Raw genomic sequence first — 15,787 nt, 5'->3', positions numbered from 1 at the left:
CCCCCACTCTCTTTGTCTCTCTCTCTCCCTCTCTCTTTGTCTCTCTCTCTCTCTTTTATCTCTCTCTAACTTCAGTCTATTCATTATTCTCTTTTATGTATTCTTTCGTTAATATCTATACTTCTACTCTCTTGATGCATATTTAGTATGTACTTTCTGTTTGAATTGTAGTGTTATTTTTAGTCTGTGTTTATTAAACCTCCAAAAGACATTTAATGAGTTGAATCTGTTATTCTGCCACATACACAAAGTCAATGAAACTTGCGATCTAAACGTTACCTAACTGCTTATGCTACTATGTTAGTAAAGTAAACTGTATGACCATTTGAAATATTGAACTTATCCTGATCAGTAAAGTTAATGTTTCTTATGCGCTCGTAAAGCAGTAATCCCTTTATTGAGAATTGATTTGAAAAGTCTATAACTAATTTGCAGGACAAACTTAGTAGGATAATTTCAAGCAATTCCGTAAAGGGTTACTTGTATTTAATTAAACAATTTTCCCTATCGGAAAATTTTAATACGTAATGAACAACTGGCAAATCATATTCATAAATTCATGAATATTGAATATTAAATCCCTTTTGAGTTAATTATTCCCCGAGACATTAAACTCATAAGCTCGTTGTTGTTACAGCTGACAGGCAGCAAACACATAACGTTACAGTCTGACATCGGAGTTCGGCGTTTACATCACTGTTATTAACTCTATTTAGTGCAATCGGGTATATTATACTTTTATTTGGTCATTATGCAAGATGGTGAGAAAGATTCGCCTTCGCGTTCACGATCGCGGAAAAGAACCGTCAGACTCAGCTGAAGAATAAAATCCGTTTTATGCGGGGTACGATCAGAAAGAGAGGCTCGTGCCAATAACACGAAAGCTGATTGGCTGCAATATAAGTGGCATGCTTGTCTAATTTGTAGTTGTAATAGAGCGAACAATAGTTGGTCTAGCGAAAGAAAGAACTACAAACACCACGGAACAAACACACACACACACACACACACACACACACACGTGCGCGCGTGCTGAGGGAGGCGAGAGCATTTCAATGAGGTAGCGTTACATGGACGAAGGAAAATTAAGACCTGTTTAACATTATTTAAGACCTAGACGCAATGCTTCCGCGAATTTAAGACTTTTTAAGGCCTTATATTTTGATTCTGAAATTTAATACTTTTTAAGACTTTTTAAGACTCCGCGGGGACCCTGTCAAGGTTGTGCGTGTTGTGGCTTCACAAATGCTTTGCTGCATACCTCGGTTGTAACGAGTGGTTATTTCAGTCAAAGTTGCTCTTCTATCAGCTTGAATCAGTCGGCCCGTTCTCCTCTGATCTCGAGCATCAACAAGGCAATTTCGCCCACAGGACTGCCGCATACTGGATGTTTTTCCCTTTTCACACCATTCTTTGTAAACCCTAGAAATGGTTGTGCGTGAAAATCCCAGTAACTGAGTAGATTGTGAAATACTCAGACTGGCCCGTCTGGCACCAACAACCATGCCACGCTCAAAATTGCTTAAACCACCTTTCTTTCCCATTCTGACATTCAGTTTGGAGTTCAGAAGATTGTCTTGACCAGGACCACACCCCTAAATGCATTGAAGCAACTGCCATGTGATTGGTTGATTAGATAATTGCATTAATGAGAAATCAGGTGAGCAGGTGTTCCTAATAATCCTTTAGGTAAGTGTATTTTAACATATAATTTATTTCTGTTTTGTAAAGCTGAATTTTCATCATTACTCCAATCTTCAGTGTCACATGATCCTTCAGAAACCATTCTGATATGATGATTTGATGCTCAAGAAACATTTATGATTATTATCAAATTAATGATAATCAGATGCATCATTAGAATGATTGGGTGAGTAATTAATTAGTGAACTATTCCTTTAAATAAATTGTATTATTTATTTTACATCAAGTACTAATATCCCTTTAATGACAATATTATATGAATCCAAATCAAATCTCACCGAACAGCAGCAGGAAGGGTAGCAGAAACAGAAGAAGCTTCAGTAGTTTGGGCAGAAACCTGACAGACAAAGAGAGAAAAATACTGTCAAAAAGAGCATTTACCAGCATATGCACACGTGATACAATTTTCATCCTGACCAAAGACACAGCACACGATTAGAGTGATTAATATCCATATCAGATGAGAACAAAAGCTGAACTGGTTTCAAAATTAATAAATTTTTCAGTTAATGAACTGCATCAACACTAAACAGACTTGAGCTGAATAATGATACTATATTTTTACAGCTTGTCTCATATTTGATGAAGTTTGTGAAGCTACTTCTACAGTATAAAGCGCTATAAAATTAAAGGTGACAACTAGTTTATATAAAAAAAGCAAAAGCACATTATTTATATCAAATAATTAAATACTTAGTTTTACCTGGTGAGAAGAAAGACGTTGATCAGAGACATGAGCGCCACCAGCTGATACCATCCTGTTCCCAGCCACCAGAAGGCGCCAGTCGCTGCTTTCCCTGTTCAGAGCACATGTGTAAGCAGAAGAGGAAGTTATATGGAGTAAAAGTTAGTCCTTGTGACACATTGACAGGTTTAAAGGATTCAGGGAAGAGAATTATTAGTCAAACAATCAGACACAGAGATGGATGCACTCGAATCACCAGAGCTGAAAAGTTAAGGAAGGAAGTGCTGGTTAAAATGATTTCAGTCCTCAGAAAGAAGTCATGTAGGTTCACAGTGGTTGAATACTGATCATATACTGTGAAAGTCTAATAAGCCAAAAGCCACACTAATGTGAGAAAGAGAAGGAAGTGAGAGAGAGAGAGAGAGAGAGAGAGAGAGAGAGAGAGAGAGAGAGAGAGAGAGAGAGAGAGAGAGAAGCATGCTGGAGTCATAATCATATCGACCTGGAGAACACATTGCCAACCACAGAATGGACTTCAGCTTCCGAGTCACAAATGCACCGGCAGAGCCGAAGCTTCGGCAAACCCTCAGAAGAGCGTAACCTGAGTGTGCGCGCCATCAAAACAGCCAAAACAGAAGACAATCAGACAAAATCCTGTTATCGAAGACTTTCAGCAAACAAATGGATAGAGAAAACTATAAAAAAAGTTGTCATGAAAGTTTACAAAAAAAATTCTCTCCTGGAGCGAGACACTGAATTCAATGTCTACTAGGAAGGTGCGTAAAGATCTGAAAGGTGTATAACCTGTGTAAGAAACAAGGGCCCACAAGGCTGTGAATACGTGGTGGGTGTAGGAATTGCGTTTATGCTCCATGTGTATTTCCATGTGCTGCTTCCCTTTGCAGTCATCGCCTGTAAGTCAACAGTGACGACGACATCAGCATCACAAATAAAACTCATTGAAAATACATACATGGATAGAAATACAATTTATATGAATAAAGTCTATAATATACATTTATACAATAATATATGTACGGGATAATCCACGGCTAGCTGCGCATGACATGGAGGCTAAGAACCGACGAGAACCTACAGCTAGTCGTGGATTTTCCTGCTTATGCCATGGTCATTTGCCAGCATTAACAACTTAAAGCTTTGATGTCTGCAGCACAATATTAAACCGGAAGGGTAAAATTGACGGTTATTTTAGTCAGTTACGGCTTGAGACCTAGCATTCTGTCCTTTTCAATCAGACAGAGAAGATAAAGTAATGTGTAATATAACATTTATTTGAATAAATTAATTATAGCATTTATTAATTATTGAGAGAGAGAGAGAGAGAGAGAGAGAGAGAGAGAGAGAGAGAGAGAGAGATTCATACCTGCGTCTGTTCAGCGTCTCTCTTAACAACGAAGATGTGCATTTGTTACTTTAAAAAACGAGATGTAACCCCATAGTTGCTGAGAAATATAATGTAGTGATCCAGCAGCAAAGTAGTCTGGTTAAAACCAGACTATTCTCAGTAGTAACTGAGTTATGGTCTGGCAAAGCTTCATAGACAAATAATTTCCAATGGGGCGCACAAACGGATGATAACGTAAGCAGAGCGACCGATGAGAGCGACGGAGAATCATCTGAGACAGCAATTCTCTGTTTGTGATTTTGAGGAAGATGTTGCAATGGCTTCTGATGACTTTTGCCGTTGTTGTAAAAGAAATATGATAATAGCTGGTCCACCGCCACTCCATTAACATTTTTGCAAAATTTGGAAAACCTAATAGCATTTCAGACCAACTGAAACATCTCGGAATGACGGTCAAACTGGAACAAAAATCAAGCACTGGTCGCATTTTCCCCAGTTGTAATGCATTTGTATTGTGAATAGAACGCGATTGGCAATATTCTGAAAAAATAAAATAATATTGAGGAGTCTTTGGAAAATTGTGTCTCACAAACTGTATTCAATTCAGTCATTTCAGATGTGTTAGAACATTTTCAGACTTGAGCATAGTTACGCTAGTTATTTATTTACAAGAATTTAGATTTTTTACATGATAACCAGATGTGAGCAGTGTTTTGATTACCTAGTGTGAGCAAATAAGCACAGAAAGGCCAGATACAGAGCTGCTCTGTGTGTTAGCACATGATCACACTCCCCATCCTCCTCATCAAAGTAACCGGTGTAATCCACATCTGGGAGCCAAGTGTTATTCTTTGCTCAGGTTTTAACGAAAAGGAAAAGTTTGAATCTCTTAAAACGGATGCGATAGCTGATTAGAACGAGCGATGTTCCACAGCGGCATCCTGCTTCACCGTCGCTGCGGTGCTGTCTTCATTGTGTAAATCCCGCCCCAACGTTTCTGATTGGTGCTGCGATTTCGACGGATTAGAAATAGGTTTGAATGGGCTCTTTGCCAGACTACTTGCAGAGCAAATCTAAATTTGCCAGAAGTTGTCTGGGTTTTCCCAGGCTAGCAGAAAAGCTATTTATGACAAAGTCGCAGGGTGGCGTTGATCACTGCTCTGTATACGAGTGACGCAAGCCTGTGTGTGTGAGCGTTTTAATGAAAACAGCACATTAATATAGAACGGTGATTCAATTGACTTGGAACTACCTGTGCATTAAACGGTTTTATTGCACACCTTCCAGCCAATCAGAATCGAGTATAAAGACAGACCATGGCATAATCAAAATAATACACTAACGTTTGGGGTCAGCAAAATATATTTTTCAAAGATATTAATACTGATAATCAGCAGTGATGCATTAAATTGATCATAAATTACAAAGACTATAATGTTATAAAAGATTTCTATTCCAAGTAAATGCTGCTCTTTTGAACTTTCTTTCATCAAAGAATCTTAAAAATGCATAATGGTTTCCACAAAATATTAAGCAGAACAGCTGTTTTAAACTTTGATTATAAGAGGAAATTATTTTTGATGGATCATGTACATATATTGTATTAAATATAGTTATTTTAAATTGTAACATTATTATTTCACAATATTACTGTTTTCGAATCAAATAAAAGAGACTTAGAAAAATGTAAAATGACATGTAAAATCTTACTGACCCTTACTATTGAATATTTTAATGTTAAAATATCAATCTATAAAATAACACATTAAAATGACTGAAAACACTAAGATAAAAGACAGGAAAGCCACATAAAAACTGTCTTGTTAAGGTTGTAGATATGTCCACTGTCCCAATGTCACTCTGTTTGACAACATTGAGTGGATAATTTGTCTCATTTAGAAAGGACCATCTCATGTTCTGTTGACCATCAGGCTTAAGTTCTGCTCTTAAATTAGCCATTCAAAAACAAATAACCCCTCAAATATCCTGACACATGGAAATCAACTCAAAGGGTTAGAAAGAGTGAAGTTAACCACACTATCTAGACTTCTATTGCTGCCCTTTCACTACTGAAAAATGTTCACACAAAAGTCCACATTATATGTTATAATAGTTCATTATCAGTAGTTTCTGAGCATTTTGTAGATATTGCCAACTGCTTTAACTGCCTGAAGGACTGTTTATACATCCTGCGTGTACTTACAGAGGGACCCGTTGAGATTGAGATGGCTTTCTGCGGTCACCAGATCTCGCACGTTCACACTGCCACAGTAGCTGTCATGAGCTGAAACAACACATAAGACAAATATCAGCCCCATCTCACCTAAAATCCCAGGATGATTATTTCAAAAGACCAAGCGGGCATGAATTTGCATATAAAAAATAAATATTATTAAAACAGAAATACACAAAGCACTTTTATTTTATTTAGGGAGATTATTTCCTTATTCATTTAAGATGACTTGCTTATTGGTGTACTTTGAATATTCACGGTGAACCAGAAATAAGGATGTTCAACAATATATAAACAAAAACAATTGAACGAGCACATTTTCAGGGTAAATGAAGTGTTGTAAAATACAGAGAAACATGAAAACGCTGTCCTCACCTGTTTTGTCAACACTGTTCAGAGAGTTTGTCATAGTGGCATCTGCAGCTGTCTGATACACTGACGACACGGAGTACGGTAAAGAATATGCCGTTTCTTCCTCCTTCTCATCTGCGTGGAACGAGCAGTCCTTACAGATATAACCATTGGCCATATTAGTGTGCGTCTCCGTTTTACTGGAATCTCCATTCTCCAACAGAGAGCTGTGAGCAGTTTTTCTTCTCCGTGCTAAACACAACATTAGGAAAAATATCAAATAATTTATCAACAAGAATCAAGGCACACTGTTAAAAGGCCATGTAATGCCTTTTTACTAAAGCTGTGTCCCAAATGACACACTATACACTTATACACTCAACCCTGTAGTGTATGAACTTTACATTGTTATTTTATCATTCAACGTCAGTATCAGCTAATGCCACCCCCTTCACTACGTAATTAAAGCTGTGACAGGTGAGTGCATGAAGTTTCCAATATTCCACACTCTCATCTGGGTATACGACAATTCACCATGACGTCACAACAGTAATAAACGTTCTTCCGGGTGGCAAAAGCCGAAGCGTTCCTATGGCAACGCTAGTAAATTGCTTGGGATTCAGACCAAGTTAACATGATTATTGAGGGACGGATTAACTAATTCAGGAGACAGCAATACATGAAATGCCTAACATGGTCCAGTAGATGTAGCGCTAGTCTAATAACATACTTTTTAAATGAGCCTCAGCCTACCATTGAGTAGTAATTTAGACAGTTGCTGTTTGAATTACAATATGTTAGACTATCGTAGATGGTCTATTTCCCTGTTATCTAACTATTTACCTATTCTCTGCTTTTCAACAAATCATTTGCACACATATTTTTTCTTTATTTTTTGTATCTGAAGCTATAGCAGCAACATTGAAAGCTCTGGTGTCTGTGTTTAACACGAAAGCTTGTGTGATCGCGGCCGGCTCGCGGTGCAAACAGTCGTGCCGCGTACAGCTGATTTGATGCGATGATCAACTTAAATGACTCGTAGCATCTGTAATATCTCACGACGAACTTCGGATGTTAAAATATGTTGTATTTATCATTTTATATGGAGCTAATCGCTACACCTGTTAGCAGTCATAATGTAAACATCTATTATTGATATAAAATAGCCGAAATCACATGAACAATCACACAAAAACCTTATTCCATAGTTACCGTGTGTTTATTAGCTTCTTAGTTCACGCGTAAAACAGACTCGTTCTTCACAGAGCCAGAAATGTCCGAGACAGCTGCGAGCGCGTCATGCGAGGGCGGTGTTGAGCAATATCAAAAGACTGACAGATGAGAGGACGAATGAACGCCTGATGACTGATATCCGATGCATATCATTAAGAAGAGACACAGAGAGAGGTCTGCGCATGTTTTAACTCTTTTATGTCGAATAATTCCGTGAGAAATGAATAGAAATGGTATTCTGTATGACGAAAATATTTTGCAAACGTGATATGTCGATATTTCTCCAAATAAGAGCTAAACTGAAAGCTGTTCTTTGCGATCTCTGTGAACACAAATGAACCAGTGCAGACGAGAGAATGAACGTGCGTGTGAAAATCTATTCAAAATATCGTTCATAACGGATCGATTATAATGCGATTGCACTCCTGACATAAATTAAAAAATGAATGTCACTGCAACCCAGGTTTATCATAAACAGTGTTCAAATATCGAAGCTGGAGTCTTTAATCTTTCTGATGATACTGAGTTTGTCCAGATAAAGTAATATAGAGTGATGAGCAGTGAATGTTGAACAATAGTAATCTGAGGCCGTATGATCTTTGAATCGTAAGGGGTTAAAAGAGATCTAAAGTTTACTAATATTAGTCTCGAATTTCCCCAGCTGAAGACAATTATGCTCTGCTATGATTTTGTCGATGGACCGTTTTGAGAATACTTCTCTGTAGCGCCACTTTTGACGACGTCCACTCGCTTTAGCCTCCTCATCCACAGGTTTTGCTGCATATATTTACTTCTTTCTGAATGAAATCGATACAATTCTACACCTTTTGCTGTATATCGGACGGCGCAACCCCAAACACAACACGTTTTCGTCATAGTTTCAACTTTAATCAACAACAATGTTCTTAACTATGTAACCGTTTACAGTAGCCGGCTGATCTCTTCAGTTTGTCAGTAGAAGCCGCTCGCGTTCTGCCACCCGGAAGTGTCTTGAGGCGATTGTTTACAAACATTCTGAAATGGTCTATTTAAAGTGCACCTTTTCTTTTTGGAATTTCAGTGTAAACACACTCACACTATTTATACATCAAAACGTTATAGAATGGTGCACAAGTACGTGATTTGGGACACAGCTTAAGTCTTGATTTTATTCTCGTTTACTAAAATATGCAGTGTACTTTGATTGGTCAGCTGGACCAGTGTGTTGTGATTGGAGAACTGCTTTGAGCATGTTTCAGAAATGTCCCGCCCCTTATCCTAAATACAAAGTTTCATCAAACTACTAAATCATCCAGGTCTTGTTTGAAACACAGAGGACGGATGATAACCTGACCTGGCCTAGCAGAGTTGTTTACTCTGTTACCTTAAACAAAATCTTCCTACTAAAGCAGCTGTTTATGCATAGTTGCATAGTTTATATAGTCAGGGTTAAATAAGCAATAGTTAAAACGTGACATTTGCCAAAAATGACAAGTGTTATGTTTTGCCAGTTTTTATGAAATATTGCAAAGACAAACTTCAGGAAAATAAGCACTAATTAATTGTGCACAATAGGACCTCGAAGAAGATGCATTAAAAATGTAAATGGGTTTTTCTGTTTTGACCACACTGACTGCATACAGACCACTGACCAGAGTACATGTGTGTCGTGGAGCTCTGTCTGAGCGTGGACTTATCCAGCAGGCTGGAGATCAGAGATGCATCACTGGCTGTACTGATGAAGCTCAGGTCTGATGTGCTCTGATCGTTCTGTGGCGTCTGAGTCACGCTCTGAGACTCGTAAATGGACGAGCCCTGCTGCTGCTGCTGCTGCTGCCTCCTGCTCCGCACAGACCTGTGGGGAAAAATACAGCGGGTCAATTACATTTAAAAGAGAGCATCACTATGCACTTCTATTACACCCTACAAACTGATTTGTTGTTGCCATTCATGGAATCTTATTAAGGAATATTTTCCTTTTATAGTGAGGACCATGAGTAATCCCAGGTTTGTTTTTGAAAGATCTCTTATGCTTACCACGGCTAAAAGTATTTGATTAAAATTACAGTAAAAACAATAATTTTGCAACTGCTTTCTATTTGAATATATTTTAAAAGGTAATTTATTTCTCATTCTCATATAATGATTTGATGATCAAGAAACACTTGATTACAAACTAACTATCAATGTTGAAAACAGTTGTGCTGCTTAATATTTTTTTGTGGAAACTGAGATACATTTCTTTCAGGATGGTTTGATTAATAAAAAAAAGTACAAAATACATTTTTGTAACACTATAGATGTTATTCCTGTCACCTTTGATTAATTTAAAGGGTCCAGACATCAGAAAATCAAATTTGAAAAATCAACCAACTTTCTGCAGTCTCATTATCTCTGTATTTTTTGGTTGAATGGTGATACACGATATATATCCCAGTATTGTCGACATTTTTCTATTTGGAATTTAAAAAAATATATATATTAGTATATTTATATGTTTATTATAATAATTTTATTTTGCATCCTGCCCAATGATGTCCTAAAAAATATGTAGATATTGAAGGCTATAAACAAATACAGTAAATTTAATGTAGGCTATGCACTATATTATGTGCAAAAAGGGTGTTTACAATCTAAAAAACTAAATCAATCATTTTGTTTTTAAAATTAGGAAACTAAAAATGACATTAAAACAAAAGCATATTAGCCTATATTTGATTTACCCATTATAATGTTCACTTTCATAAAAATACACTAACATGCAGGCTTAATATTCCACATATGGCATACAGCTGCAAAGGTTGGGCTAACTCCATATTAAACACTATTGATTAAGAATGGGATGTTCTTAAATTTCATGTGTATGTAAAGGCAGGCGTGCCAAAACTTTTGGCAATACAGTGTATCAGAAGCACAATGCATGAACCACTATTCAAAATCTCTGACACTTGACACACACAAAAATGCATCTATTAATTAATACTATTTATTGAAACACAAAATACTAACCCACTATTTAAAAAAAAAATATTTTTGTATTCTTTATTCAATAAATGTACATGCTTAAGCTTCCTTTATGAGTCATTCAACTGAAGCAAAACTAAGTACTGGCAGGTAAGTTGTACGAACTTGCTGTAAATCATGTAAAATATGTGCTGCCGGGCTGATCGAACAAACTTATCTTTTTGGGGAATTTCTGTAAGGTTAGAAAGTTGGAATTTTTACTATGTCAATTATTTTCCATTCATTCATTTTACTCAAGCACTAACATGTCAGCAATTGCAGGACAGACTCTCTTACTAGTGCAAGTTGTAATGCTGAATGTCACAACCAAATGTCACAATTTATAGTTGCATAATTTCTAAAATTCTTTGCAAATAATGCCCTTTAAGATAAATCTCCTTCCCTGGAAGCAAATATGTCCACAGTAATAAGATAAATGGATACATTTAACAGCTTTAAAAGACTAATTTGCCACATAATTGCAAAATTATTCATTTGGCAAAAACAGAGCAAGGAGGAGAATTTTGTCCCAAACATGCCGCTCACCTCACGTAGATGTGCTGGCATGAGGCTGTGCGGGGTTACCGATAAGAAGTAATGTTGCACACTTGGTTTGTAATCTTAAACTGACAGAGAGATGAACATCTGACCTGCTGACGCTGCTGCTGGTGGTGGTGCTGGTACGTTTGTAGGAGCCATCATTGTGATTCCCTGTGAGCTCATTGAAGCTGTTGTCCCCATAGAAACCACTGCTAGTCTGTAGTCTCAAACTACGCCGTGACATTCTGGGCGAATCGAACACAGGATTGATTTTGTGCTCCTTCTCAAACTCAAGGGCTGCAGATGAGTAACTTGAACTGAAAAGGGGAAAAACATGTACATTCAGATACAAGATTTTCAAATATTCATGTGATGTAACTAGGGATGCACGATATAATCCGCCAAAATATCTGTATCGGCCGATATAATAAAGCTGAAAAATAATGGATTACTTACTTTAGCTGAGACACTTCAAATGCACACTTTTTACCATGATGGTTTTTAATAGCTTGAAATAGGATTTAAATCATTTTGAAAAGGAAAATACAGTTAAATGCAAAACATATACAGAGCAAGTCTTATTTAGATTTTATCGGCCAATATATCAGCTATCGGCTTTCAAATATAAATAATTATTGGTTATCCATATCACCCAATATGTTCATATCAGTGCATCCCTAGTGACATAACCTGTGGATTACAGCTGCTAAAATTAACAAGTTTTATCTTCTGATAATGTCAGCAGTAAAAACCGATAATCCAGAATGAATACATTCCAATATAGAATATGCACTGAACAAAATACTCAAAGAACAAAAATGCTAAATTTGAATGACAGGACCATTGGAAAGCGATGGAAAGTTATGAAGTTTTCAAAGCAATGAATATACTTTTAAAGCTCTTTGAGGCTATAATTACAGATGACAAATGTGAGTTATAGCCCAGCCCTTTCAACTGGGTGTTGCAGTAAGGAGTACAAATAAAAAAAAGAGTCACACAAGAGGCCTACGGCAACACTACAGGAGTTACAATCCTCCATGAAAGACATGGAGAAAGAATTGAGATGATGACAACTGTGCACAAACCTGTCTGGCTCAATAAATCAGACTTGCTGAAAAAGTCTTGCACAAAAAAAAAAAACACATTAAATCTTGGCTAAAGAAGAAAGTTGAAAAGCTTTAAATAGATGAATGGATGAATGAATGAATTACTTTGTGTGAGATGATTTGGAGTAAATTGATTAGTTTGTGATTAGTTTGCATAAATGCATAAAACCATTTTTTTTTTGCTCCTGGGGTTAATAAAGGCCTTCTAAAGTAAATCTTTTGAGTTTTTTAAGAAAAATATCCATATTTACAACTTTATAAAGTAAAATATCTAGCTCCTGCCATATCGCCTTCTATTTTCCACTTATGCAGAAAGTTTAATGCCTCTCACAGTTCTTCAAAACGCTCAAGTTTTTTTTTTTTTTAAAGCTCAGTGTTTGGGCACCCGGGTTTCCAGATCTGCTCTAGTTCACCACATCTGCAGCTACAAAAGTTGCTGCTGATCCTGCAGCCTATCTGGCAACCTCGAGTCAGGGGGGAGGGGGATAGTGATTCCAGTACCAGTTTTGGACACAATCTTACATACATTTCCTTTAAAGGGTTAGTTCACCCAAAAATGAAATGTATGTCATTAATAACTCTAATGACCCCAATGTTGTTCCACACCCGTATTTTGTTTAGTTTTTTTTTTTTTCCAGAATTGTGATCTCTATTAGGAAAAACAACAAATAGTGATTCTCAGTTTATCCAGAATTGTGCAGCTCTAGGACATAGTCAAGATTAAAGCACAAATCAAGCATCAAAACCTTAAGGAGTATCACTACTGTGCATCTCTCTCACGCTCTCTCCCTGAATAAACCAGCAGGATTAACCCACCAATTAGAGCCAATTAAGGTCTCAACCTGCCTCTGGAGGGCTTTACAACAATCACATGAGTGTCAATGTTACAGCAGGCTAAAAGGCAAGATTACCAGTGAATAATGACTTGCATATAGTCTGCTTCTCATGAAAAGCTATCGTATTGCATCAGAAGACTTGAAATTAGGGTCTGGTTTTATAATACTTTTATGGTGTCATTTTGGAGTTTGAACGCCCCAGTCCTCTTTATAATAATGTGTGTATGTATATAAGGTCATACTAGAGCTGCAAGATTAATCAATAAAAGATTGTGATCTTGAGCCAAACCGACTTGCCTGTGTCTAATAAACCTTTGACAAAAAACCCCACAGTGGAACATTCAAATCGGTGTTGGCGCTGCCGCTGCCGCTGATCAGAGAGACCAGTGATCATGTTTGAATCAGCTTCAAACAATATTTTCAACAACACTACATCAATATTTCTGTTTTACAAATATGGAAATTATCAACAGAAGTAGGGATGTCAATTTTCACAAATTCCCATGATCGATCGTCGTTTAAATTAACAATCAATTAATCGATTAATCGTTAACCATAATACTGAAATATGCGTCTACAGCAGTGGCTTGTAGCCGACAGCATGACAGTAGGCCTATGTGCAATGCTGCTCAAAACGCCATGTTCTTCACCAAATGAATGAGAAGGATTTTTTTTATCTAAACAAAGGGCTATGGGATTGTAATTAGTCGATGTTATTTATAATTTAATTAAATTACTTATTTAATAACCGAATATAACATGTAATACAACACGAACGCTGCCTCAGATCTGTTATCCAGCATTTGTGGACGCACTTGCAAGAGCAACATGCTGAAACGTCACCTAAACCCAGTTAATTCAAAACGATTTATTAAAATATTGTTTTCATTAATGTTATGTAATGTGACCGTCCCAATCAAAGTTATTATTAGTCGTGCGTTGCTGTTTGAACAGCGCGAGCTGAAGCTGATGCGCTGAATCAACACTGGTAAGTTACACTGAAACTTTGCTAGCACGTTATTTAACTCAACAAAAAGCTTCCTATATGAGATTAATCAGATTTATATAAAGTTAACAAAATATTACAAATTATATATCTTCACAAAATGATGCGAATGGACAAGTGAACTTGAAGAATGGGAGACGCGTGGTTTGCACGCGCTCTAGGAACAACGCTCTGAACACGGCACCTAAACCCAATGACTTTACAACCATTTATTAAAATAGTGTTCTCATTTCTGTTATATAATATGACTGTCCCAATCATCGTTATTATGCATTGCTCTGTATGCGCTAAAGCCGAAACACTGAATGAAAACCGGTAGCCATCACTGACTGAAGCCATTTGTTAGTGCGTTTTATTTCGCTGAAAAAAACGCATCCTATATGATTGATCACATATATAACGTCACAAAATACATGTAATATTACAAATTACTTCAGCACAATCTGATGCGAATGCACAAGTGAACTTGAACTGAGTTACATGCGCGAGTCAGAATGCGTGACTCATGTTGTGCATGCGCTCTTCCTGGATCAACGCAATGAAACACACGGCAAATAAACCCAAATAATTAACAATCACAATGTTTTATTACAATAGTGTTCTCATTAATGTTGTGTAATATGACAGTCCCAATCAGTCATTATTAGTGCTGTTGGAGCTACAGGCTGAAGATGATCACCGCCACGCTTTTACTACCGCTCGCCTCTAACGTTAATTATTAACCAAATGCATCCTTATGAGATAAATCAGCTAAAGATAGGCCTGCACATTATAAACACAATATTACAACTTACATTTGCACAAAACAAAAGGCTGCGAATGCACATGCAAGCTTGCAGTCATGATGAAGGTGTAACTCCAGCTGTAAAATGGTTCCAAATAGAACTCGGGCGCGCTCGCATCATTTTTCCTCCCGTTTCCTCACGCAGTCGATTAAGCAGCATGACCCTGCTTAATCGATGATCGGTAAGTCTTATCGATCAAATGTCTTATCAACAATTAATCGATCATCAATTAATCGTTGACATCCCTAAACAGAAGTACTGAGATGAAAGTTAATAGTTCAGATATTAATAAACACAATTGTATTGATCCATATATTAGAATGATTTCTGAAGAAATATGTGACACTGAAGACTGGAGGAATGATGCTGAAAATTCAAATCAAACTTTAGCCACAGGAATAAATTACATTTTACTATACTACAATATGGAAAACACTTATTTTGAATTGTAATACTATTTCACAATCTTAGATTATTTTTTTTTCTAAAATAAACACAACACACTTCTTTCAAAAGCATTTAAAAGATCTTACAGAGCAAACCCCTAACTTTTCAACAATAGTCTATGACATTTTTTAAAGGTGCCCTAAATTGAAAAATTGAATTAACCTTGCCATAGTGAAATAATAAGAGTTCAGTACATGGACATCACATACGGTGAGTCTAAAACACCAATGCTTCCTCCTTCATAAGTAAATCTTGTGCATGAAAAACACCATGGAAAAAGAAGTGCTTCTCAACATAATGCCAACCGTGATGCAAGCATTGGGGATCATTTATATGTACGCCCCCAACATTTGCATATGTCCGAACATGTTCATTGTCAGGTGGAACTGCAGGTAAACAAGCGACACTCGAGGATAGCAAAAACGACAGCTCTCATGGACACGTCATGTTCCAGGCTGTGCAGGGGACGTGAGGACTTTTCTACCCTTCCCACAGATAAAAAATGTCAACAGT

At 36.9% G+C, this 15,787-nt stretch overlaps 1 protein-coding gene across 5 annotated transcripts in view; it reads right to left on the bottom strand.

The window, feature by feature from the left end:
• Positions 1–15,787, bottom strand: part of sun1b (Sad1 and UNC84 domain containing 1b) — a 53,421-nt gene that overhangs the window by 16,042 nt on the left and 21,592 nt on the right. For 4 of the 5 annotated variants that reach the window (XM_067421948.1, XM_067421952.1, XM_067421932.1 and 1 more), the window contains 8 exons: positions 11,205–11,411; positions 9,204–9,406; positions 6,364–6,591; positions 5,959–6,039; positions 3,194–3,301; positions 2,892–2,990; positions 2,408–2,501; positions 1,983–2,041 (listed from right to left, as the gene is read on the bottom strand). In XM_067421948.1, the coding sequence (XP_067278049.1) occupies positions 1,983–2,041; positions 2,408–2,501; positions 2,892–2,990; positions 3,194–3,301; positions 5,959–6,039; positions 6,364–6,591; positions 9,204–9,406; positions 11,205–11,411 (1,079 nt within the window). The remainder of the gene's footprint in view (positions 1–1,982; positions 2,042–2,407; positions 2,502–2,891; positions 2,991–3,193; positions 3,302–5,958; positions 6,040–6,363; positions 6,592–9,203; positions 9,407–11,204; positions 11,412–15,787) is intronic. The other variant, XM_067421962.1, reaches the window with a different exon arrangement.

The sequence above is a fragment of the Pseudorasbora parva genome, chromosome 2 (genome assembly GCF_024679245.1).
Source record: "Pseudorasbora parva isolate DD20220531a chromosome 2, ASM2467924v1, whole genome shotgun sequence".
NCBI classification, from domain to species: domain Eukaryota; kingdom Metazoa; phylum Chordata; class Actinopteri; order Cypriniformes; family Gobionidae; genus Pseudorasbora; species Pseudorasbora parva.
The sequence above is the reverse complement of the archived record's forward strand: the minus strand, read 5'-3'. Positions and strand labels throughout refer to the sequence as shown.